General features: G+C 36.3%; 1 protein-coding gene across 1 annotated transcript in view; it reads left to right on the top strand.

Moving 5' to 3' along the window:
* The first annotated feature begins 286 nt into the window (after positions 1-286).
* Positions 287-26,710, top strand: part of PKHD1L1 (PKHD1 like 1) — a 153,887-nt gene continuing 127,463 nt past the window's right edge. Inside the window, exons 1-9 of the mRNA XM_029222874.1 lie at positions 287-359; positions 2,214-2,303; positions 11,212-11,356; positions 12,496-12,604; positions 16,832-16,889; positions 18,129-18,222; positions 21,290-21,343; positions 21,902-21,975; positions 22,888-22,930. Coding sequence (XP_029078707.1) covers positions 287-359; positions 2,214-2,303; positions 11,212-11,356; positions 12,496-12,604; positions 16,832-16,889; positions 18,129-18,222; positions 21,290-21,343; positions 21,902-21,975; positions 22,888-22,930 — 740 coding nt within the window. The remainder of the gene's footprint in view (positions 360-2,213; positions 2,304-11,211; positions 11,357-12,495; positions 12,605-16,831; positions 16,890-18,128; positions 18,223-21,289; positions 21,344-21,901; positions 21,976-22,887; positions 22,931-26,710) is intronic.

The following is a 26,710-nucleotide window of genomic DNA, read 5'->3' as shown; positions in this document are numbered from 1 at the left end:
GCTCTTACACCTGCGGAGGCAGCCGTGGGGCGTTAGCAACCAACTCTGAGTGTGGAGGTTCCATGGTTACTGACGGGCCGGGGCCGGCTGCGTTCCCGGGTGAGGGGGGCGTGCGTCTGCGCGTAAAGCCAGGGGGCGCCCGGGCGGGCGGGGGCGGGGCGGCCCTGGGGCGGCCGAGTCCGCCTGCGCGCGTGGGACGCGGCGGGCGCGCTAGCCCGCAGAGCCAGGGCGCTGGCGGCGGCTGCGAGCGAGCGGCGGGCGTAGGCTCTGCGGAACTGGCGCCGCGATGGGACACCTGTGGCTCTGGGGGACGTGGGCCCTCTGGGGGCTGCTCCTGTGCGTCGCAGACCCCCGCACAGGTAACCCAGTTGGGACGCCAGGGAGGCAAGCCGGAGAGGTCCCTGTAGACACAACCCCCGCTGCCGGTGTCGCGGGAGAGGCTGCACCGTCTGGCACTGGCCCTGGCCCTGGGACGAGGCTGAGCGTGCGGCTGCACGGCGATCCTGGGGACTAGGTTAAGCTCTTGCCACGAGGGTTGCTGCTTGAATTATGGAACCTCACCCCCTCCATCCCTGGTCACTCAGTTGAAAGAGACGGAAATTTGGCTGGGGCTTGGGGACGCAACCCAACTCCTCCCTTTTCTCACTCTTGTTGGGTCCCTTCCCCTTTGAAGGGAGGACAGGGTCTCCCAGTAAGATAGGAATGGGTCTTTGTGGCGGGTGTCAGTCATTTCCAAGGGCAGCTGCCCAGGGCCTTCAAAGTAATACCCAAGAGAGGGCTGGGAAGAGACTGATAAGATAAGAAATTGGAGTTGTCCGTGGAGATAACGGGGAGGATGAACCTGAGATAGGTGAGGAACCGCGCTTCTACGAGATAGGATCCGAACCGCGCTTCTACGAGATAGGATCCAGCTCCCTCGCTGGAGTTTCCTACTCTTGGCTGTGGGCTGCTCGAAGTTACAAATGTGCCGGCAGCATGAGCAGCCTTGGAGCTCTTGCCAAAGACAGACCCACAGCGCAGAGTCATTGGGTCTGGGGGGTAGTCATCTTTATGCTGGAGAGCTTTTGCTATTGTAGGTGAAGTCCACACTAAACTTTTCTCAGGCAGGAATGAACTCAATCATAATTTCTTTACCTTTTTCTCATTCATCCGTTTCAAACAATTTAGGTGGCTTTTCTTTGTGTTCCCACTTAAATTTTTCCACCTATCCTGAGAATTTGTTACTGGATCTAATAATTACCAGATCTGTACAGTTTAAGCAGAAAATAAATCTTTTTAGCCATGATGTAACTTTGAGTTATTTTGAAGCATTAATTTCAGTTCACCAAAGAAGCTGCTCACTCACCCCTGTGTTTGCAGAGGCGCCTCTTTGTCTAGAAGTCTAGAAGTCTGTCTTTCCCGTAGTTGGTCCAGTCTAGCTAATTCATGTTCGCTCTCCCAGATGCAGCAGGAACACCCTTCTTTCAAGAAGCAGTGTGGATGAAATGCCCATTCTTAGGCACGTGGCCCCTGTGCTCTCTTCTGTCACTCTGGGCTCCCTAAGCTGAGCTTTTGGAAAGTTGGGACTGTCACAGATTTTTAAATGCCCAGGAACCTAACACTGTTTGTTGAATGAATTAGTGACCTTTACATTAAGAACTCACTGTCATCAGAAGGCTAAAAAGGTCCCAGAACTGATCTTCCCTGAAGTCTTACTCTGTCACAGAAAACAATTACTTCTTAAAACACAACATTCCTTTTTTGTACCTAGACTATTCTTTCAATTTACCTGGCTTTGCATTTCTTATGGGCTTTGATAATGACCTATTTCTCCACAGAGCTATTTCTCCAGCGCTGTCCGCTGCTGTGTGGGCTGATAGCAGTAGTTACGGAACTGCAGCTAGCAGAGCACTACATGAAATTAAGGGTCTAATAAATGTTTTATAATATGATAGGTAAGAATAATGAAAATGATCATGTATTATTCCTCTTCTTTGTAGCATGTAAGACAGTGCTTTGCATAAAGCCAATGAGTATTAACTAAGTTAATGACTGACTCCCTGTCAAGTCACTGGTTAGTAATAGAACCAAAAAAAAAAGCTAGGTGTATTTACTTTCTGTCCTATAATCTCCATGATGTTTTTCTTACACCATTGTAATTTGTGGTACAAAATTTGGCGCTTGAAATGAAGTACTTGATGCTTTTACTTCTATTGTACTTTAATATCTTTCAGATGGCTCTAAAATAATTCCCAAAGTCACAGAAATAATACCTAAATATGGCAGCATAAATGGAGCAACAAGGCTGACTATCAAAGGAGAAGGTATTGTTGCCTTTTTTTTTTTCATCAGGGTTGAGGTATTTCAAAGGCTGTTTTACATTTAGAGATTTACGGTTTTTTTAAAAAATCCACTAGAGTTGCTTCTCCATTTGGCCAGAGTAGTGAAACTCTATCCTCTTTGACACCTAAAAAAACCCCTGAAAGTCTCTATCAACCTGACCATCTGAATTTGTATCATAATTACTTGCTGAACTCCAAGGTCTGGAATATAATGATTGAATTGAAAGAAACATCTTTAACCCAACTCTGCAGTTACTTACTTTGTTCTTCATGGGTCTAATAACATTTATCTTTTTATTAAATATAACATTTTGGGGGGTTCTGGGAGTAGGATGTTAGTAGGAGGGTATGATAGAGAAATAGAACGGTAATGAATGGAGAAAGACAACTGAAAGCAAAGCTTTGGATCCCTTCTTCTGCCACCCAATCCTTATCATATACTTCATCAAAACATGGGTTATGTGTAACTCTCCTTCTCTTGTCTTGGGATGAAAACAAAGTAGGCAATTAGGGAATATATTTAATAAGCAACTGTTCCTAGGATTAAATAGAAATATGTGGTTCTTTTAGCCATTAGGCCTTTATGATCTAAATGATAGTAGTATTAATATGCTTACAAATTTTTGAAGGTTGGGAAAGAAAAATTTTTTAAGAATATTAATAAAAACTGTTATTTCGTCTTTAAAATAAGAAGAACAGTGAGAAGTTTTTGGAATCAGAAAATTGACAAAGCAAGATATTTAATAATTCTGTTGTATGTATTGAAATGTCTTTCAATACTTCTAAGTAAAATTTCTGTAGAATTTAATCTCAATGATACACTTGAAATGGTTTGAGCCTCTAAATTGTGAACAATATGTTTTGGATTAAAGTGTGTTTTTGTTTTTTTAGAGTTAGACACCTGGAGACAATGTGTTTGTTAAAGACTTTTTAAAATGTCTTTATCCATAGCTCCCTTATATTGTATATTGCTGTTAACATTTGGTTAGTGTGTTTGAAAGCTATTGGGTTTCTAACAGAGATTTAAATGCCATGAGAGAAATGTCCAAAACAAACAAACAAACAAAAAAACAAGAAAATTGCTCAGCTATTTCCTTCTGCCTCAAGACCTGCACTTTTTCTGATCCAGGAACCATGGCTTGAGTTTAGGTACATAAACTCAGAGCATCCCTAGTTAGAAACAGGAAAAAACAAAACAAACCATTCCATTCTTAAGGCATTTTGGAAGAACATCCTTATTAACCTAGCTATAATCTTTGCTCTTTGGTAGACTTTCTGAGGCTCAGGAGTAATCCGCTTACTTAGGAAGCACAAAGTGTCACAGTGAATTTCTAGTTTTCCCATCAGTTTGTATTTCTGGATGCTTTTGGCAAAGAATTATAGAATAGTTAAATCCTATTTGAATTGCAGGTACCTGCACCCCACCCTGATGTGTCTTCCCTCTCCTTGCTTTAACCACACACTATAGGGACTGAAATTGTGATACCTTATGTCTTTCTAAGAGGCTGAGTCTAAATACTGTTTGGGGGGCCCATGATATATACAGAATGTGTGTAAAGTAATGATAATGAATTTACAAAACACACCAGACCTCCAAAGCTACATGAATGTGGTACTTGAACAAAGTTTATTTGGAGGAACTACATTCACATCATCCATCAGTGCTGTGTCTGACCCATACTCCATGTTTAGAATTGAATACAGAGATAATTTATTAATCACAGAAGAACACTTTCTAAATGGAATTGTAAATGCTAGATCACCTAAATGTTGGTCCCCTATGACTTTAAAATTTTTTATTTTTGTAAAGGCCACGATGAAAATGTAAAATAAATATTTGACTTGAGTTCTCTGAAATTCCACCCTCTGAAAGATCTATTGTTAATGTTTTTGTGTATTCAAATGACTTTTGTCTATTTTCACACCTAATGAAACTTTACAGGCAAAAATTTGCTACTGCATTACTTTGTTCTAAAGGCTATCTTCAGGAGCCAAAGGTAAAATTTTACAATTATGTAAATATTATGTATAATTTTACAATTATGCTGCCCAAGTAAAAGCGTCTTGAGGGCTTCCGTGGTGGCGCAGTGGTTGAGAGTCCGCCTGCCGATGCAGGGAACACGGGTTCGTGCCCCGGTCCGGGAAGATCCCACATGCCGCAGAGCGGCTGGGCCCGTGAGCCATGGCCGCTGAGCCTGCGCGTCCGGAGCCTGTGCTCCGCAACGGGAGAGGCCACAACAGTGAGGGGCCCGCGTACCGTAAAAACAAAAAACAAAAAAAAAGCGTTTTGAGCAGTGGCATGACCGTGGAAATCATTGTATTTCCTTCTAAGATGACTGATTGGATGAGGAGTGTTATCATTTTGATAAGTTCTGGAGTGTTTCTAACTTTATTGTGTTTATTACTTTATATTCATACCTTGTATTTCTCAATTGTCTTCTTTGATATTTATCTTTGTTAAAAAAAAATCTGTGAGCCGGAAGGAATAACTTTTTACTTTTGGTTCTTTTTTTTCTAGCTATTTCCCTATTACAATGCCTAGCACATATATTGTTGTTTAACTGAAGTGGTGAGTTATGTAATTTTTGCAATATTATGGAAAGCATATAGACTTTAGTCGGGTCCGACTGGCTTTCAGCTCCAACTTTGCCACTCCCACTAGGGGACTGGGACAAGTTTCTTCTCTAAGCCTCAGCTTCCTCATCCGTGAAATGGGATATTAATTCCTACCTGTTGAGTCTATTATGAATATTGAAAAGGATGATGTATCTAAGGCACCTATACATATCTGCTCCATAATTTAGAGCTATTTCATATTATTCTTTTGCATTTATCTTATACAGATGGTTTCATTTTTTAGAAGTTATGCTCCATCACACTGCACCATTTTTTCCCATTGTTTTGAATGTTACAGCTTTTAAGTAGGTTTATACACTCTCAACCCTGCTTTTTTTTTTTTTTTTTTTTTAACCAGAGAAACCCAAAACAGCCTGCATTGTACATGGCAACTGCTGGCTTTGACAACACATGCATTTTTCGTGATAGCAGCACAGGCTGCTATCAGGAGACCCAGGTTTGGGTGTCTGGCAAATTCTGTCTCCAGTTTTTCTGCAAAAGGAAAAAAATACATCAACATGTCAGGAATTTCCATCTGAAGCCTCGACCTTTTCTGTTTCCAGGGTACACCCATCCCTTCCTGTAATCTTTGTGCTTTGGAGTACTTCTAGAGTTATCTTCTTTATACCCAATTATTTATTTAGAATTATACTTTTAAATTAAAATTATTTTTTTAAAGGTGATTCCTTTCTATTGCTTTTTAACTCTTTGGAGCTAGCTACAAAATTAGAAATATTTCTGTAGTTTTTTTTTTTCACTAAAATTTATAATGAGAATATTTACAAATCTTATTGATTTGGTTCATATTTTCCTATATATTTTACTCCCAGGAAATATATATATATCACATATATATGAGACATATATATGTATGTGTATATATACATACATACACATATAATATTAAAACAACTCCTAAGCTAAAAACAATATATATCATCTTTTGTTGGCATTACTTTTTTAATTGTTTTTTTCTTAGGAATGCTGAAGAACAGATCTGCTGTTACCATATCACTGATGTGACATATGCCTAATAGGAAAACAAACACATGTATCACTTCCTGAGCCACGCTACAAGTAAAACTTTCTATTCTTTAGTTAGTTGCCAGCAGCCCTTCTGTGTATTCCAAACTCAACGTGAACGCCAAAGATAAGCAGAAATTGGCAAAAGGAAAGAGTGGTTTTACAAATAGCTTGCTTTTCTGTGTTTTCATGTATCTTTTCACAATTCCATTTCAGCAGTAACTGCCTTCCTATATTCAATACTGCAAACTCAATGCAAATATGTTTCACATGTTCAATTGGTATGTTTGTACATTAGCCTATTGCTGGATGAGTCCTGTTCCGTTAAGTTTTAAGCTTAGAATAAGAGAGCAGCGTTTATTAAAATCCCTATCTTTTGTTGAGTTTCTGCTTACTTCTTCTATGTATAAAGAATAGGAGAGGAGCTAAGAACATAGGGTCTGGAGGAAGTTATGTTGGATAACTGGAAATAGCTTTGTAATGTGCATTTTTAAATATTACTTTTCTCTGAATATCACAGGGGTGCCAAGCTGGCATCTACAACCTGGGTTCGAATCCTGGCCACCCACTTATTTGTTCTGTTATTTTTTTAAAAACGATATTAATACTGACTAATAATAATTATTTTGTGACTTATTATATAATAAGGATATATATTAATTGAGCTCTTAACCTGTGAGCCAGGGACCATGTTAAGTACTATATATAAATTCTCATTTAGTCTTCCTGATAATTCCTGCTAAGTAGATTATTATGGTCATTTTCCTGGTGAGGAGACTAAGACTGAGAGAGTTTATGTCTAAAACTAATGCTCAAGTTCATACAGCAAGGAGTTCACTGGAGCTGGGATTCTAACCCAGGATGTCAGGGTCCAAATGCCCTTTCCTGTACACAACACTGTCACCTAACATGCAGTGTTAACCAGAGCTGTGGCACAGGGCTATGGCATTTGATGAACATTTGGCATAGCGAAGCCCTACTTCCAGTCCTGTGTTAAACCAGGCAGTATTCATGTTGTCTCATAGACCTTTGTAGAACATTGAAAATGTTCAGTAATTTAAAAAGCCACACCACAAACCTTTGGCAACCCTAGTTCAGCCACTTTAACTAGTAGAGGTTAATGTGAGCACATGTTGTAGTGGTGATTGTTTTGTTGAAACATACTTGAAAACTACTGACAATTTAAGGTAAATACCTAATATTTATTTTTTTTCTAACATTAATAATATAAATACTTAGGATTTAAAGAGTTTAGTGTACCTCTCTGGGTTAACCTTTTTTTCCTGCTGATTTTATTATTGTACTGTGGGACAATGTGATCTGTAGCTAATTAAGTTATGACAGTTACATAGCTTATACATTTACATTAATGACATGGATGCAGATCTTTTAGTGTAAAAGAAAATGTTTCATAATTTCAAAAATATTTTAGTCATCAATATGGCTATACTGTTTTCTTAATCTTAAGAATTTGTGGTATTCAGAGAAAAATAATATGTAAAAATGCACATATTTTTAGAACTCAGAATTTAGGAATTTTAGATTTTGAAGTAATCTGGGCAAAACATGTTTATTTACTGATTTGACTTTATTCAAAAAATATGTTATAACCTAGACAACTTTGTAGATTCACTGTGCATACTAGAATAGTATTAAGTACCTTTTTAACATTTTTATTAGAATACTTAATTTTAGGATTTAATCAATAGAACATTATCCGATTATCTTACTCATAGGTTTTATTTCAGAATTGAATGTGGTTTCAGCAATATAAAATACTTTAAAAATTATTTTATTGAAGTATAGCTGATTTACAATGTTGTGTTAATTTCTGCTGTGCAGCAGAGTGATGCAGTTATACATATATATGTAGATATACATTGTTTTTCATATTCTTTTCCATTATGGTTTATCACAGCATATTGAATATAGTTCCCTGTGCTGTATGGTAGGACCTTGTTGTTAGAATACTTTTATGTGGCATAAAAATAATTGATGTTTACTTCCAAACCTAGTTTGAATTTTCATATATTTATAGTAAGATTAAAATAATCTTCTGCTCTGTTTCACATCATCCATTTCTCAGTTTCTGTTGGATCATTCCCATCAGCATGCAAACATACTATTTCACCCACCTGAAAAAAAGCAAAAGCAAAATCATCAACTGTCCCCTTGGTCCACACCGCCCCCTTCAGCTACCCCATTTCTCTGCTTCCCTTTACAGTAAAACTCTTTTAAAGGTTACCAGTATTTGTACTCTTTACCTATTTTCCTCCATCTTCTCTTGAACCCATGCCAAGCAGTCATTTACACATTGCTCACTGAAACAGCATCTTCACCCCTGCCCCCAGTCTATTCTCACCCTGCCCCATCTATTTCTGGAGCAGCAGCTTGTGAATCTTGAAAAGACTATGTTAGATAATACCACTTCTCTGTTTTAAAGCCTCCAATGTTTCCACACTCATAAAAACAATCGAAATGCCTCCATTTCTAATCTCATCTCCTACTGTTTCTCCTGACTCATACTAATGCAACCACACTTGTTAAGCCTTGAATCCACAAACATGCTCCCACCACAGGGACTTGGAACACCCTGTTCTAACTAAAATGTACGTCCCATAGATATTCTCATGGCTTACTCCTTCTGAAAAGCTTCCATGACCATCTATGACAAGTGCCTTCTTGGCATCACCTCTGATATCATAAATGTTGCAAAGTATTCCCTGGGCTCTTAATTCACTTTCAATGTCAGCTTCCCTGGTAGGCAGAGCTGTGAGTAGTATACATGGTCAGTAACTTTATAAGGAGGAAAAGGTGGTCCAAGGTAAAGATATACATCAGCTCCTGGGCTGTGGCAGATGACTTGACTAGCACAAGATTGGAAAATCAGAAATAAGAAAGTCTTGGAAAGAGGCTGGTGAATGCACTCACGACGGTGAGCATGCAGATCTATAGGTCTCAAGTTAGTTTCCACAAGAGAGTATCCCCAGCCGAGGAAATGGAACAACTAGGTCGATTGGATAACTTGTTCAGGAGCTTCTCTCCTTGGCCACCTGAGTGCTTGTGCAATGGGCCTCTGAACAGAGGGCCATTGGTAAAGGCTGTGCATGGACCAACACCAGGGACTCCCTTTTACCAACACTAAGCTACCTACCGCTGTTGCTGAATACCTGTTCTGTCAGTAGCAGAGACCAATACTGACTGTCAATGGGGACTGTCCCTCAAGATGTACACCCAGCCACTCAGTGACAAGTCGACTGCATCACTCTCCTTCCCTCATTGACAAGCAGAGATTCACTGTTTCTGGAACTGACACCTATTCCAGATATGGGTTTTGCCTTCTCTTTCCACCATGCCTCTGCCAGCCTCATCTTCTGAGAGCATACAGAGTCTGAATTACTGTCATGAGATGCCATAAAACAGGGCCTCAGAACAAGGAACATATTTTATAGTGAAAAAGTAGTGATAATGGACACATGACCATGAACCCTGCATCACCCTGAAACATGTGGCCTAATAGAATGATGGAACAGCCTACAAAAGGCAAGACTAAGAACCCAGCTTGGGAGCAACATCCTGTGGAGTGGGACGCTGTGCTCCATCATGTGCCATATGCACTGAGCCAATGGCAGATCCACACTGTTGTTTCCCAACAGATAGAATACATGGAGCTGGGAGTGAAGGGTTATTCCCTGTCATTATCACTCCCAGTGATCCAAAAATTGAATCTGTGCTTTCTGTCCTTGCAATTTTAGGTTCTGCTGGATTCTGGGTCTGAGTTTCCAGATAGAGGATGCTTCTGCCAGGGGTCCCAATATGGGTTCCACTGAACTGAAACTACCACTACTAACCGATCAGTTTGAATTGAGCAAACATAAGTAATAGACTGGTAGAGATGGTCCATTCTGATGATTGTGAAGAGGGAGGGTTGCTTTCACCTAATGCAGATAAGGAGCAGTATGTCTGGAATTCATGGTATTCCTGGAGCATCTCTTGGCTTCCATGTGCAGTGATAACTGAATAGGCATAGGTGGCAACCACAACCAAACACGGGCAAGGCAACTTTGGGCTCAGATCATCAGGACAAAGGTTAGCATCACTCCATTAGCTGAGTGCTGGCTAATGGTTAGGGAAATTACAATGGGTGATAGAGAGGGGACATGCATATTAATTATAGCCTCAGGACCAGTTGTATTACTGTGGCCTGTTGCATGTCCCACTAACCCTCTTGTATGAAATCTTTAGCAGAACTCTTAGGTGGCCACTGCCTTGTAGACCTGACAATGGATTGTACTTAAAAGTAGGGCCTGAGCATATCTGTATGGTACAAGGAATCAACTGTGTCAGATGCCTTTCTTACTCAGCCTCACATCCTGGTTCCCGCCTCTTATTCTAGCCACAGAAGTGGCAAAAAGTTCCCCATGTACTTTGACTCCATCTGTGCTTCCAGCTCTAGCCTCCAGGTCCCACAACGTGTCTTTGTCCCAGGGCTTCTTTGATGCAGTGACTAGGGACGTTGGAACCCAGATGGCATATACCTATGTGCAGCCTAAAAGTGCAGGAAAAGCCATTTCCCCCACGGGGAACTGTCAGCTCATGGGACAGGATTTGATGAATAAATGCTTCTTCCCATTGATTCTTTGCTTCTGAGAGGCAGTCTATATTTTCCTTAAAAGTCTTTTCCAGCAAGATTGAACCCCAGCTGTTTTCAGTGGTGTCCAGGTTTTCTTCTTCAGGTTTTCTTCTCTCTTGTCCCTAAGGGATCACCACCCAAATAAACTATCTACTTGCGAGTCCTTACCTCAGATTTTGCTTTATAGGTACTCAAGGTAAGGACCCCATGTCTTATAAAATCGTGTTCCCTTTGTCTCCTCTTTCTGTGCCCTTTAGCCTGCTGTTTTCATAGTAGTTATCTCCACTAGACATAGCATCTGGTGGTATATATTTGTATATTGTCTGTTTCTCCACCCCTCCCCACCCTATTACTGGGATATAAGCCATTTGATTACAATGCACTTAACAACCTGACAAATAATAAGTTTTCAAGCATTGCTTTTATGAATAAATTAATTAAAGGCTAATTTTCATGTTTCCAAAGAGGATTACAATCATAGAGGTGAATATGAAATAGATTAATTGCTGACATCAGTACTATTTCTTATTATTTATTCAATGATGCAATACGAAATAAGTGTTGGATCTTTGAAAACAGAGTTCCATTAATAATAATTAAGTGCTTTCATTATTCCAGGTTTTGCTCAAGCAAACCAGTTTAACTATGGAGTTGATAATGCTGAGTTGGGAAACAGTGTGCAATTAGTTTCTTCTTTCCGATCAATTTCTTGTGATGTAGAAAAAGATTCAAGTCATTCAACTCAAATTACATGCTATACTAGGTATGTTTTAAAGTATCTTTAATAAAATGATTTTCATCATATCAGAACCACAGTTATGCATATTAGTATTATAATAGTTTTATCACTCTGGCTATTACAATAATGTTTTTCTGATTATCAGCTATTTTTTTCAGCTATTATTTTTGATTTCATGATGTTTAGACTATTTTATACCTTTATTATATTCAGTTATAATACTCTTTCCACATATTGGCATGATCAAAATATATTCTAGGGCTTCCCTGGTGGCGCAGTGGCTGAGAGTCCTCCTGCCGATGCAGGGGACACAGGTTCGTGCCCCGGTCCAGGAAGATCCCACATGCCGCAGAGCGGCTGGGCCCGTGAGCCATGGCCGCTGAGCCTGCGCATCCAGAGCCTGTGCTCCGCACCGGGAGAGGCCACAACAGTGAGAGGCCCGCGTACCACAAAAAAAAAAAAACAAAAAAAAAAAAAACTATATCCTTTCCCAGGTTATTAAAGCTATTATCATTATTGATCTTTTTTAGAAGATAAATGGCCACTATTAAATTGTGATGATGCTCTTCAAAATATCAAAATTATGCCTTCCTGTCCAGTTTGATTAATTTTGTTCAGAATCTTGACATAGTCATTAAGATTAAAGATGATCATTTTGTAGATTGACATTTCAAGCTCTTTACTATCAGCTCAATTTGATGTTTGTTATTAACAACTTAGGAGAAAAAAATTAATCATTGTAAATAGCAACTTTCAGTACTGAAACAGGTAGCCCATATTTCAGAGGATTCCATCTACATTAGGCTGTTTTTCAGCTTACTTAGGGAGAAACATTATTAAAACTTTTTAAAAAGTAAAAGCATAAAATAATTGTACCGAGATGATATGTTACTATTTTAAATGATTATTATTACATTTGTTTTCCTTTTCAATAAGCACCAATGCATTAGTCAGAATAAGCATTTGCCTGGGGTCTATAATGTTAGAATTTGCAGTACAGAGTTCAGGATGGAGATCATCTTCTTTCCATAATATAAAATTGAATTTAATTGTATAACAATTAGAATTTCAGACACTTCTTTTCAAAAATGACATGTACATTAATGCTATATATTAAATAACAGAGTTTTGCATTCCTTATGTGTTCTTCATTTGCTTTCCAGAGCAATGCCAGAAGATTCCTACACTATTAGAGTCAGTGTGGATGGGGTTCCTATTGCAGAAAATAATATCTGCAAAGGTCACATCAACAGCCGGGCCTGCAGCTTCAATGTACGTGGCATCTCCTCTCTAACTTACGTATAATCGATAGTACGCTTTCTTTCTTGCGGAACTGGGTTTTTATTTTTTAATTTTACAGATTGTTATCTATTTCCACATTAAATAATTTACTAGCATGTAGCTAAGTTTAATTTCACCCACTGTTAATTATCTTCTGTAGTAATGGAAGCTCTTTTATCATTTCGTGTTTACCTTTTTAGATTAATTTTATTAATGAATTAAACTTGTATACTTCCAAACTATTTTCTTGTTCATACTATTTTTTCTCTTTCTCCATTTCTGCTCTTAGTTTGATTTTCCTTTTTCTGTTTTCATCAGACTCACCTTCATTTTAAATAGAGACATAACTCTTTTCCCTTTCTTTGTACTTTCTAATGCAATGAGATAAGATGTGACTGCATGCAGCACAGAGCCATTCAAAATTTAGTTACCCTAAATATAGGTGTTCACTATAATAAATTTTCTTCTAAGGACCATCCCATATATTTTAAAAAATTGTATTTATGCTTTAAGTTGTCAATTACCAAGTGCTGTAATGTTCCAATGTAAGATGAAATGCTGAGGAAATTAGTTATGACTTCTGTCCTCAAGAAGCGTCTATGATTCCCAAATATATTGCCAAATATGAATCCCAAATATCTCTGGCTCCCTGCTCTCTCCTTAAACGTGGAGCCATCTTTTGTTTCCTAGAATAAAATGCCAAAATGGCTCCAAAGCAACCTAAATTCAACAAATCTCAAATTGGACTTCTCGTATTCCTCCTTAACCCTACTTTTTGTCTGGTATTTCTCACACATCTCAAGCTAGAAACCTGTTACATCCTTGGTTTCTCCCTTTCCTTCATCTTCAGCCCCAAACCATGATGATCCTACCCTGCAAATTAGCTCTAAAGTTCGTCGTCCCCTTATCTTCTTTCCTGATATGGCCTTGGTTTTGATTCTGGCCTTGTCATTTCTTACCCATTATCGCTGTAGCCTGTTGGTCTCTCTGTCCTTCTTCATTACACTGTTCACATGCAACATTCAAGACCATGCACGTTATTATTCCTTTCCCCTGTTCTAAAGAAGAAACATATTATTTCTAATGTATGTACAAATAATGTTTTATATGATTTTTTGTGATATTTCTAATAATAGGCTTCTTAATTAGAAATATATTTATTGCTATTTCTGAATAGTTAAAGTTTAACTATCAATATTATCTATAGTTAAAGTTTAACTATCAATATTATCTATTTATTGATAATTCTTACAATGGAAGATGAGAATTTAGCACCTATATTCTTACATCTATTAACTTGTACTGTGTAACACAACTCGCAAGCTTAGCTTCAAGCAGCAATAATTTATATTGCTTATGTAGCCATGGATCAGCTGTGTGGTTCTTCTGTTCTGGGCAGAGCTAGACTGACCTCTGTTGGACTTGCTCGTGTGGCTGTGGTCAGCTGCGCATTAAGTAGGAGGCTTTGCTGCTCTCGGCTAGGTGCTTTCACATTTGGGAGGCCTCAGCTGGAACAACTGAGCTGATCAGGCTTTGTTCTATATAGTGTCTGTACCCTCCAAAAGTAGCCCAGAGTTATTCATATGATGGAGGCAGGGATCCCTCAGGAGAGCAGAAGTATGCAGGGAGCCTTTAGCCCTGGGCTCAGAAATGTCACGCTCCTTGAACCACATTCTAATGGCTGAAACAAGTTCCAAGGCCAGTCCGTATTCAAGCCTCCATCTCTTGATGGGAAGAGCTGCAAAGACATTGCAGGTGAGGATGCAGAGAGAGGAAAATTATAGCCATGTTTGAGATGAAACTGCTACCCCTTCCCACCTCCAACACACACAGATATCCTCCCACTCCTTCTCTCAATTAGATTTGCCCCAGTTTGGGTTAGATCAGTATTCATAACATGATTGTGTCTGTATAAGTAATATTCATAGCTGAAACAGGTACTGTACTGTGACCACATTTCTCTCTCATATAGTGTTTTGTTTTGCTTGGAGTTAATAACTGGGTTTTTATGTGTGTGTAGGTATTTGCCTAGTTTTCTGTGTATCAAACTCTGCACCAGAAATATGACATTTTTTCAATGTATTTAAATCATTAGGTAATTTATCAAATCATCTTTGCCTAAAAGACATCACTCCTGAATTCTTTTGTGCTCCTTCTCCAGTCTGGACAGCCTGTTCTCTAGGTGTGCTGCACAGCAGTCAATCATCATGGGGTCTCCCTTCACCAGCTTTCTGGGGACTTCCTGCCTCTCTCCCTCATGTCACTACTTGCTCCCTAAATCTTATGTCTTCCTTTTTCTTGATTTACTACTCCCTCATGTTAGTGGAGCAAAGTGTACTTAGAAAATAAACTCCTTCTACTAATAGGTTAAAATAAAATCCTTCCAATACTAAAACTTCCATGCTACTCTCACATTTGGTTGACAGTTTAGTTGGGTATAGAACTCTAGTTTGGAATTTTGAAATCATATCTCCATTGTTTCTTGGTCCTGTGTCTTAAACAACCCATGGTGAAGGATCATCTTTTTTAAAAGTTCCAGTCTGTTGTGGCTCAGTATTATGTAAAATACAATAAAAATGTCACAGCAATGTCCAGTTGTTTTAAACGTCTCAAAGTGCTTACCCTTACTTTTTGTTCTTATCAGGACCAATAACTTTTGCACACTTTTATTGGGCTGTTTAAAACCCTTTACAAAATTGCAGACTTGTAGCATCTAATTCTCATACTATTTTCTGATTTTATCTTTAATACTTTTTATCATTATCCTTGACTGCTGTTATTATTCAGACTAATTATTCTTAATTTTCAGAACCTTCTCCCTCATTTTCTATTTTCTATAAAATAACTTGCTCTGCCATCTTCATTGATTCTTTTCTTTGTAGATCATGAATTAAATTGAAAATCTGTTTCTAATCTAGCTCCTCAAATAATAATAGTAACTAATATGTTGTTTAATATGCACTCTTCAATTATTTTTTGCCACAGATGTAATTTATATGAGTACACTGTGGCTTAGAGAGATTGATTTACACACAACTTGGTAGTTCCTCTAGCTTTTCCCTTACTACTTCTAAAAATGATATTTTGCCCAAAGTCCATTTGACTAGGTATTATATTACTTATTACTTTTACATAGATTCTCCATTAACCATTTCTGAAGTGTGAAAGAATGAGTCTGAAGTCATTCTTAGCCTCAAATTTCAAAATTTATCTCTTCTTGGAAGTCTGAAAGAAATCTGTCCTTTTACTTTAAGTATCTGGGCATCTTTTAGGTTATTCCTGAATGAGAATTGGGGGAGGGGACAGCTGACATTTAGTGAGAGTCTACTTTGTGTTAGGTTATTTTTCTTATATAATTTTTGTATTCATGTAGAGGCCATCTTTTTCGCCACCAGAAACCTTCCTCCTCCAAAAAGCTTCAGTTATTCCTTAAAAATACAGCCCATGTTTCTGTCCTCTTCTGTTTTTCTGAGGTACCCTTGTGTTCGTGCAGATGGACTGTTCTTGATCTATTTCTAGCTTGTTTTTCTCCTACATTATTTGTTTTTAGGTGTAGATGTTGATCTGCTTGTATCCCAGTTATTGAGGAAACTTTGTCTATCAGCTCTGCTTTTTGCCGGTTCAGAATTAACTTTGTTTTTCAAATTTCCCTTTTGTGGTAATTATTTCTCATTTTGTCTTTTAAAAAGAAGTTGGCATATGTTTACTTGAATAATAATAGCCAACGCGTCAGGTGGTGTTCTAAGTATATTTTGTATAATAACTCTAGAAAATTATCGTTAGCTTAGTTACTAAAGCTTACTCTGATGAACTCTCTCCAAGTTTTGCTTCTATGTTTTTGAAAAATGCTTTGTTGTTTTTCCTTTATAATCTTAACCCAAAGTAGGCTTTCTTTAATTTTATTCCACCAAATTCTTAAAAGTCTTTACCAGAGAGCCTTATTACTGTGGTTTGACTTACACTGATAACAAAAGGATGATTGAATTTTAAAATTCCAAGTAGAAACACTTTGAAATGAAAGAGGATTTTTAGGGAGTAAGGAAAAGATTTTGAATAATCAGAGTAATATTCTAAACTTTATTTCTCATATATAAAAGGAATATTTTGACAGTCACATTACGGATATTGTTCAAATATAAATAATGTAAGAAGCCGAGATATTTCATAAAACTAGGACCAAAATAGAGATGACTGCTTATCAACAATATTATTTTACAGGCAAAAAGTTTCAGAACCCCAACAATAAGGAGCATCACACCTTTATCTGGAACTCCAGGTCTGTTATATGACAGCTGAAATATCTTTTTTGTTTATAATAGTTAATTAATTTTTAGTACATAAACTTATTATGATACCTAAAAATTTATAAATAGCATTTTCTGATTATAAAACAACTAAAAAATTTTTTTAATGCTTTTTAATAGCTGCATCTAAATCTGTTATAATGTATTAAACTTTCTCTCTATTGAGCATTAGTTTGCTTCCAGTGTTTATTATAATAGCTATAGTTATACCAATGTATAATTCCAACAGGAATATATGAAAATGCCTTTTTCTATAACCTTAACAATTCTAGGTACTCATTTTATTTCAAGAATTTATGTGAAAAATTCTACTCCTATATCTTCTTCTAGGGCGCTGGCCCTGGCTCCACCTGCTCCAAGTCCAGTGGACACTGGGTGCTGGAAGGCAGGAGGCCTTTTCTCCTTTTGTTTTTTTTTAAAAAAAGAATTTATGTGAAGAATATAGTTGGGTTTTTTTTGAATATTTCCAGTTCTTTGACTTATGTAATTAATTTTGTATTTATTAACCATCTGTATTTCTTCTTTTTATAAATTATTGGTTCATCTCTCTTTTTAAGGCTAGTCATTTTTTTTCATATTAAGTTGCAAGAATTCTTTGCATTTTAAGAATATTAACCATATATACGTCATATAGATGGGAAATATTTTTTGAATTTATTATTTGCTTTTAAAATTTATTAGTGATGTTTCTGTCATTCAGACACTTAATTTTTATTATCTAATCTGTAGATCTTAACCTTTGTTATTTCTTCCTTTATTTTTATGCTGTAGAAGATCCCACCATCCCGATTATACAAATATTATATAAATTTTCACTTATTTTTCAAGAGTTTGTATGGTTTTATTGTTTATATTTAATTTTTATTTCACCTAGAATTTATTTCACTTTTTGGCATAAGGTAGGGATCTTATTTACATTTTTTTCAAATAAATCACCCATGACCCAAGCAATATTTATTGAATAATTCATCCTGTCTTCCACGAAACACCTCTTTAAGCTATAAATACTTATAGATATCTCTTTAATACTATAATTATTTGTTCATGGTTTATTAGAACTTTCAGAACAATGCTAAACAATAGTAGTGAGCACAAGATGTAAGCGTCTGGATGCTTGTTTTATTGGGAAAACCTCTAAAGTTTTCATATTAAGTGTATGGGTATATGGATAGATAATCTTACACAGAGCTTTTTCTTTGTTTTGTTTTTAGGTACACTAATAACAATCCAAGGCAGAATCTTCACTGATGTCTATGGAAGTAATATAGCACTAAGCTCAAATGGGAAAAACGTTAGGATTTTAAGGTAAGTTTTCGATGTGGAGATGTATTCTTATAATTCATAAATGAGATATGATATCCCATGAATAATGGGTCCAATGATATTAAAAACCACTACAATGTGATGGGATTAACTAGTGGTTTTCAGCCATATTAGAGGAAGAAAAATAGACTGTTGCCATGATTCATTGACAAAGAAGCAATGGCCAGTATACCCTTCTCTTTTAGTATGACATAATTGCTTATTTTTCTATGATGGATTTTATTTATAGAAGGTATGTGGAAGCAAGTCCAATAGTAATTAAGCTAAAGTCACAGAACTTCATCACTGGAGAATTTTGTTACTTAATCTAACTGCCTCATTTTGTACATATTAAACAAAAACCTCGGAAGCCTGGAAGTCCATCACTTAGTCAAGGTCAGGAGGAGAACACAAGTCTCCTAACAGGCAATTTGGCACTTTTTCTACCACATGTCATGTATGGGACAGTGCTGAAACTAAAAGCTGTCAATAGTTTATTAACAGGCTAGGATGTGAATCCTGGTTCCTCCATATACTAACTGTGGACCAGATGGTAACATTGGCTGGTTACCTAACATCAAAAAATACTGGTTTCCACCTTTTGCGTAGGAAACTAGCCCTGTCACTAGAGTTATCTTCCTCTAGCATAGGTGGGGTTATCTCAGTCCTGCCTTGAAAGACTGCAAGTCCTGTCCACTTCCTACAGAATCAGTATCATAGCTTTCAAGATGCTTCATGCTTACTGAATACATATGTAAAATGAATAAATGGATAAATAATAACTCAGACAGCACACATACACATACATATGCATATATAATTTTGTAAAACATGCAATTTGAAAGGTTTTACTAAATGAAATAAAGATAATTTATCTGGCATTCTGTGGAGTAGAACTCTCAGTTAAATCACATTTGTGTGAATCTATAATATTCTAGAAATAGTCATGTTGATCATATAATAAAATAACTACTAAAATAGAGAATCAAATATTTAACATTTCATATGGACAGTTTAGTATAACTAAAGATTTTGTGTATTTCCATATAGTTGAGTGTTATGAATGTCTTTTTTAAAAATTGAAGTATGGTTGATTTATAATGTGTTTATTTCTGCTATACAGCAAAGTGACTCAGTTATACATATATATACATTCTTTTTTTATATTCGTTTCATTATGGTTTATCCCAGGACATTGAATATAGTTCCCTGTTACACAGTAGGACCTTGTCGTTCATCCATTCTATATGTAGTAGTTTGCATCTACTAACCCCAAACTCCCAGTCCATCCCTTCCCCACACCCCCTAGTGTTATGAATGTCTTATATTCCAATTCTTAATTTGGGTTCTCTAAGTCATCCTTTCCCTAATGATGGCAGAAAGTAGAAAGTTTAACTTTCAAAGTGATTCCTTTTCTTTCTCCACTGTAGTTGAAATTTACTTCTGTTTAATACAAAGGAATGGATAAAAATTATTTCATGAAATCACAGCATCACAGTCAGAAGAGACCTCAGAGGACAGGCTACCCAGCCCCTATACTCTGGTAACCCTGAGATACTATATATAAATAGAAAAAAATTCACACACCTATTAATAGGAGGGACAAAGGTTTTAGAGCTGCATTTATGTCATTTCTACCACATTCATTGTGACACTGGGGCCCTCAAGGCATTTCACTGTGCCTGAATTCTGTTACTAGGAAACAATGGGCCGAGTCCTGGGCAGGACGTCAGGAGACCCAAGTGATCAAGCTGCTTTTGCTTCTCACAAGTCTTGTCAATTTGGCCAAATCTCCAAATTCAGACCAGGTGCAAATGATAGAGGACATACAAATGACTGAAGGACCTAGTGCCTACTAAGGCACTTTTGGTCTAAAAGATCAGATGTGAAAAAAAGTTAAATATATGTATTTAAGGCCGAATAGGTTAGTATTACCATAGAAAGGCAAACCCAGACCACTTTGGGAATTATGGGGTGCGGTTAAGAGCACACATTGGAGTAGGACTGTCTGGGTTTGAATTCCTGCTCTGTCCCTTACTGGCTGCAGGCTTGGGCAAACTACTTAACCTCCCTGCCTCAGTCTCTTCATCTGTGAAATGGAAGGGTAATAGTTACTAACCCATAAGGTAGTTGCAAGGACTAAATGTGGTAAGTGCCTGTAAATGTTTGCTGCTAAATGTATTATTTAGTTGCAGCGAGGCAAGAAGTTAGAAAGAGAATATGAATTCATAAATCTCTAAAATGGTTACAGTAATTCAGTTTACTTCTTTACAACCTAATGTAATGATCAAATGAAAGAATTTGTGTGTATGTTAAAAAGTTCAAAGTTCTCTGCAAATAGAAGTCCCTATTTTTTATAGTTGAGGTTTGTATCTGGCCTTATTTTGAGTATGGGATTTGCTGTCCCAGAAGCTGGGGGTTTGTTCTGATGGTGCAAAGAATGTGATAGCAGTCAGTTACCTGCAAGCCTCCGATCTCCTTGGGTTCTATCAGCCTTAAAGCAATGGGTCGACCTAGTCAGCTGGGGAGACGTGAAGGCAGATTTTCCTCTCAGCTTCTAATCCTTCTCAGCTTCTTGTTCCCGTTTCATTGACACTGATGCTGTTAGACATCCTCTTCATCCAATTACTTTGTGGGACCTCTGCTGTGGGCCTTGTTTAATTCTTATAGTATGAAACTTAACTAGAAAATTATATTTTGTATTTGAATTAATTGAACTTCAGGTGGAAGAGTCCCCATTATCTACATTTTCTATTCCCATAGTATTTATCACTTTCTAACACACCAAATATGTTATTATTATCATGTTTATTGTCATTCTCCCCAAGTTAGAATGTCAGTCCTATAAGGGCAGGGATCTTTGTTCTGTTCACTGATGTGTTCCAGTACCTAGAGCAAAAACTGTAGCATAATAAGTGGTCAGTAGATGTTTGTTGAGTGAATGAATGATGGATAATAATAAGTGATTGGGAAAAAAAATATAAGGTAGCAGTAAACTTGGTGGGAGGAGAGCATTTTGAAATAATGTATTAAACACAATTTGATCATTTCCAATAAAATATTTATACAGAGTTTATATTGGAGGAATGCCCTGTGAACTTCTCATACCACAATCTGATAATTTGTAAGTAATTCAAATAATTTTCTTTAGAAAAATAAATAGTAGATACAAACATACTAGATTTAAATAGTAATTTCTAGCAATATTGCATAGCTGAATGCTTTATAACATTATAAAGATTATAACATTATAAACATTATAATGCTTTGTAATATTTTTACAGTAAATTATCAATCATTTATATAGTTAGATGTAACCTGATATCTACTATCTCCAGTATAGTATGATATGAACTGCTTTTAGATTATTTTGAGAAAGATGTTTTGAGAAATACCTTTTTCAAATAATTGTTTCACTTGGTAATGTTTTAAATTCTTTGAAAGGCATATCAATGGGGATAACCAAATTAATTACAAAATATTTAATTTTCAAATGAAGTTTTATTCAAATAACTTTAACCAAGACTGGGAAGTATTTTCATTTTACAAAAATTTTTGTTGTAGCAACAGTTTCTATCCTGATATATATTCTGAAATTCATAAGATGTTTTTAAGGGAAACACAATATTTTAAAACTTTAGTGTCAATATAAGCTTTGAAATTAACATATATATTTTATTAGGTATGGTCTAAAACTAGATCACCCAAATGGAGACATGGGTTCTATGATTTGTAAGACGACTGGAACTTACATTGGTAAGTGTCAGTCGTCATTCTTCATTGTTCTCAGAAATGCCTATTTCCTTGTTTTGTATTCTCTTAGACCTCTCCTGTGGCCTCATCCCTTTTTTTTAAAATTAGCATTTCCTCTTTACCTTGGCTTCTTTTCAGTGTCATGTAAGCATGTATGAATTACCTTTTTCTAAGGTTGACATTGAAGTAAGCTTCTTCAAGTTTCTTTTTTCTTTTCTTCTGTCATCCAGATGATTCCATTACTAATTTACCTGTAGCTTTACTTTTACTCTGTTTTTTTCTCCTTGCTCTATGTACTTTAGACTCATAAACCTTTTAGTTATTGAATGAGCTTTATTCCTTCTGTCTCAGGACCTTTGCAAACTTCCCATCCTGAGAGTTTCAGATAAAATGTCATGTCTTCAAAAAACCCTGATCCCCAGCTTTACATTCGCAAAGTTCGTTCTCCTTCTGATTGATAGCTTTATCACAGTTTTTAGTTCTCTGTGTCATTGCTTTTGACTGACTGTATCCTCCACTTGGCAGTGTGCTCTTTGAGAAGAGCAAACTGTGTGCTCACCCTGCATCTCTCAACCCGTAGCTGAGTGTCTGACTCAATTAAATAGCTGTTAAATGAATGAAAGAAAATTGAGGGCAATATGGTTACATATATATTCTTTTCTTCTCCTTCATTCATTATTATATTTTGTCAGGTTTTCCTGGTTATAACCTTGAGACATATTATTTTGTATATCTTAAAGTACTAGGTACTTTAAGATATTTCAGTTTCAGTTCTTTGAGGATTAGTAGACGGTTGCATAATTACAGTGTTAATTTTATATTTCTTTCCTTTGTTTTAAATCAGCTTTATAATACAGAGTTATTGTTCTCCTGTGATTGAGAATTTAATTGATTGCGTATATTAATTAATTCCAGGTCATCACAATGTCAGCTTCATCTTGGATAGTGATTATGGAAGGTAGGTCATTTTGTAAATAATAATTTTCATAATTAATTCAACCGGGTAAATAAAATAAAAGTGTACATTTACTTTGTGCTATATAGATCCCTAGATTAAAAAATTAATCACTTTCTTCCCCCAAATTAACGTTTAAGGGATCTGTAACTCCTGTTCACTCATAATTTGTGCCTCAGACATGGCCTTCCAATTGTTGAGAAATCTAGCATTACCTAAAACAATAACTAAAAAAATCTTTGATTGTGATATTATAAAGTGTTATTTTATGTTTTGTCATCCTTCTTATTTAATTAAAATTGTTTTGATAGCTAAGTAATTAAATTCTGATTTGAACTAATGTAAGAATAAATAAAACCTCATGGTTAATATTACCTGATAATGGTTTTCTCTTAAAGTGTCAGGACAAATAGAGTTTTGAAAGATGGTAGTTATAGCTTTTAATTGTTCATTTTAACACCAATGTTAATAACTTATATTTATGATTTTTAGTAAAACTAGAACTTATTTCCAGATATCCTAATTTCAGTCAGAAAGACCATCACACGCTTACAGAAATATCAGAATATGCAAGTCTCAACACATGTTGCAAATGTCATATTATAAATAATAATAATGAACATTTAGTAGCAGGCATGGTGTTAGGCACTTTACATATATTATCTAGTTTAATACTCCCAAAGAACCTATAAATTGAATGTTATCATCCACCCCATATTGCACACTGGGAAAATGAGGCTTAGGAACATTAAATAATTTGCCCAAGGATATTCAGCTAGTAGGAAGCAGAGCTAGAATGTGAACCCATGCAGTCTGACTCCAGGGCCTAAGCCTTTTATTCCAGTGCTCTGCCATGACTGATGGAGTGTTTCAGTCACAGAACCACATCTCATCAGTATTTAACATCCTGACTCAGGATTCTCTAACATGGTGGGATCACCCCACTCCTGGAGTATTTGCAAATGTTGGGGGGTGGCATTTGTTGGCAGTCCCACTAACTATAGCATGCTAATGGCGTTTTATGGGCAGGACCATGATGTGCCAAACCTAAATGAATTGTTCTTCCCAAAATGTCATAGCATCTTCCACTGGGAAAATGAGCTGGTTAATAGAAATCCAAATAAGTTACAAGATTTAGCCATCCAGTCCTAATATGTCAGTAGTAGACCAATGATAAAATAGGCCTATTGATTTCTTTTTTGTCTCTGAAGAGAGACTCAGTGCTTAGAAGTTTGGAAAGAGTGGCAATATTGTAATCAGAGTAGATGTTATTCCTGTTCATTGTTTACAGACTGCAAGAGAAGGGTGAGATTTGGTCCCTGCCTGTATGGAAATGCAGTTGAGTCGGTGAAACCAAATCCATTATCACTGTATTTAGGCATGAGCTAGTTCTAGACACCTAGAGGCAATATGTTTATTACCAAGTTATAAACCTGGGCTGGACACTGTTTTTTTTAAATTGTGGGTCCCCAAAGCACAGGGACTATATTTTCTTTTTAAAAAAAAATTTTAACAGTTTTTTGGGCTGTGCCACGCAGCTTGCAGGATCTTAATTCCCCGACCAGGGATTGACCACAGGCCCTGGCGGTGAAAGCACCAAGTCCTAACCACTGGACCGCCAGAGAATTCCCACTGGACACTTCATTATAGAATAATATATACTGCTCTAAAACCATGAAGAATATTATAATTCAAGATAAGCCAGAGTGGATGATATGTAAATGGTGCTAAGATTTACCTTTATGATTTACATGGGGCAAATGACACAGTCCCATGACTTAACTGTGATTTGCTGCAAGGACATGGCCTACTTACATATAATTTGATAAGATTAGACAATAGGATTTTATTGAAAATACTAGAGAAATATGTCAGAAGCAACAATTACTCAGTTTTAAATTATTTCATGAGCTATATATGGTTCTTTTATGCTCTCAATGTCATTCTTCCTAAGGTGAGAAAAGTGACTTCTTAGTCCTGAGTCTGTATGAAAGGTACTAATTGCCAAATCCATCATATGTTTCTCAGAGAAATAATTACCCAAAAATAGAACATTTGAGTGATCAAGCTTAAATGTGATTAATAAGTATACGTAAGTCAATATGTGGCATTAACATGCCCCCAATTTTCAATTTTAAAAAGTCAGAAAATTTGCACATATATAGGGAAAAATATTGCATAAAATTGTTAATTCTGTGATCTTGACTTATAATCATTTTTTTCCTTTTTAAGCCAATGGATTTCCTTTTGTATTAGTGTCTCAGAATTTAAGAAATTGTGTTTCTATATAAAACAATCTTATGAATTTAAGATAACTGTTAAAAATATGACATTTACTACTTAAGAGCCTAGTTTTAAGATTACATGGCATTTAAAAACATTGTCATTTTATAAGTTATAAAATCCATATTTTACAAATTTCAGGAGTATTCCTGAATATCAGATGAACCAATTAGACAGTATTGTGGCACCCATTCTGTATTTCTTTTTTATTTTGAAGTTTAGTTGATTTACAATGTTGTATGCATTCTGTATTTCTTTTAATAACCAACCTTCTCTCTTCTATTACCCCAAGTTCAAACAACAGTTGTTCCAAACTGATAAGGTTTAGATGAGGCTCGCTTAATTGAGAAATGCCTAGTCATTATCAATGAATTAGTGAAAATCACCTCAGTGTCATACCAAATAAATTACATTCAAATTTTATTTCAGGAGGCAATTTTCCCACCAACTTAAAAAGCAGAGTTAATTTTTCAGATGCAGGATCTGACCCCAGACAACATTGTCGGAACTGGCATCATTTCAGATCTTTGAGAAATCAGCTGAAAAGCTTATAACATAAAAATATAAAATCTAGTATGAACTTCTTAAATAACTAATTTAGCATAAAATATTTTCAGGGACTCTTTAGCTTTGCAAATGCAAATTATAATGCCTGTGTTAGACTTATAGGGAGTTAACTCTTGGTCTCCACCACAAGATTTGCATTATCCTTTTAGATTCCGGTTCATTGCGTTATAATTATGGTGAATGGGTTTAGGTCTTAATATTAGAATTTCTTAACTTTTCTAATTATGAATTTAATTGAGGTAATTAAGAGAACAGCATTTAATTTTAGGATCAGATTCCTTCCTTTCCTAATCCTCTAGACTATGGAAGTGCAAGTATGTATCTGTCAAAAACATGAATAGGTTCTGTGTTTATTAAGGGTGACTTAACTCTGGTGGACTGTTGTGAACTTGCTGTCATCCATTTGTATTCTCATGTAAGTTAGTGGCACGAGAGGAGAACTGTGTAGTACCCAGGGCTCTGGACTCAAACTGCCTGGGTTCAAATTCTGTTTCTGCTACTTAATGTCTTTGTGATCTTGACTAAGATAAAAATTCTCTGAGTTTTATCTACTTCATGTAATATAAAATTGAAAATTTAATAGCATAATAAATTAAAAGCTTAAAAAAATCTTAGCTTAAGAGCTTAAAAATCTTAGCATACCTGATAAGTGTTCAATAATGTTAGTTATTCTGACAGTAAATGGGTTATAAGAGCATAGAGCACTCTGGGGTGGTCATCAGTAGAGCCCAGCTTTTATGAAGGGCATTCCTCCTGTCTGTTTATTTTTTATGTTAATATAAATTCTTACTTTATTGAAGTATAATTTGCATATAATAAAATGTACATATTTTAAGTGTGCAGTTCAGTGAGTTCTGACAAATATATCTTCATGTATTTGTGTAATCAATAACTAAATCAGGATGTAGAACAATTTTATCCTCCTGAAAAGTT

Source organism: Monodon monoceros, unplaced genomic scaffold (assembly GCF_005190385.1).
Source record: "Monodon monoceros isolate NGI ecotype Baffin Bay Population unplaced genomic scaffold, NGI_Narwhal_1 Super_Scaffold_14, whole genome shotgun sequence".
NCBI classification, from domain to species: domain Eukaryota; kingdom Metazoa; phylum Chordata; class Mammalia; order Artiodactyla; family Monodontidae; genus Monodon; species Monodon monoceros.
Note: the sequence above shows the minus strand (reverse complement) of the source record. Positions and strands in the feature narration are given on the sequence as shown.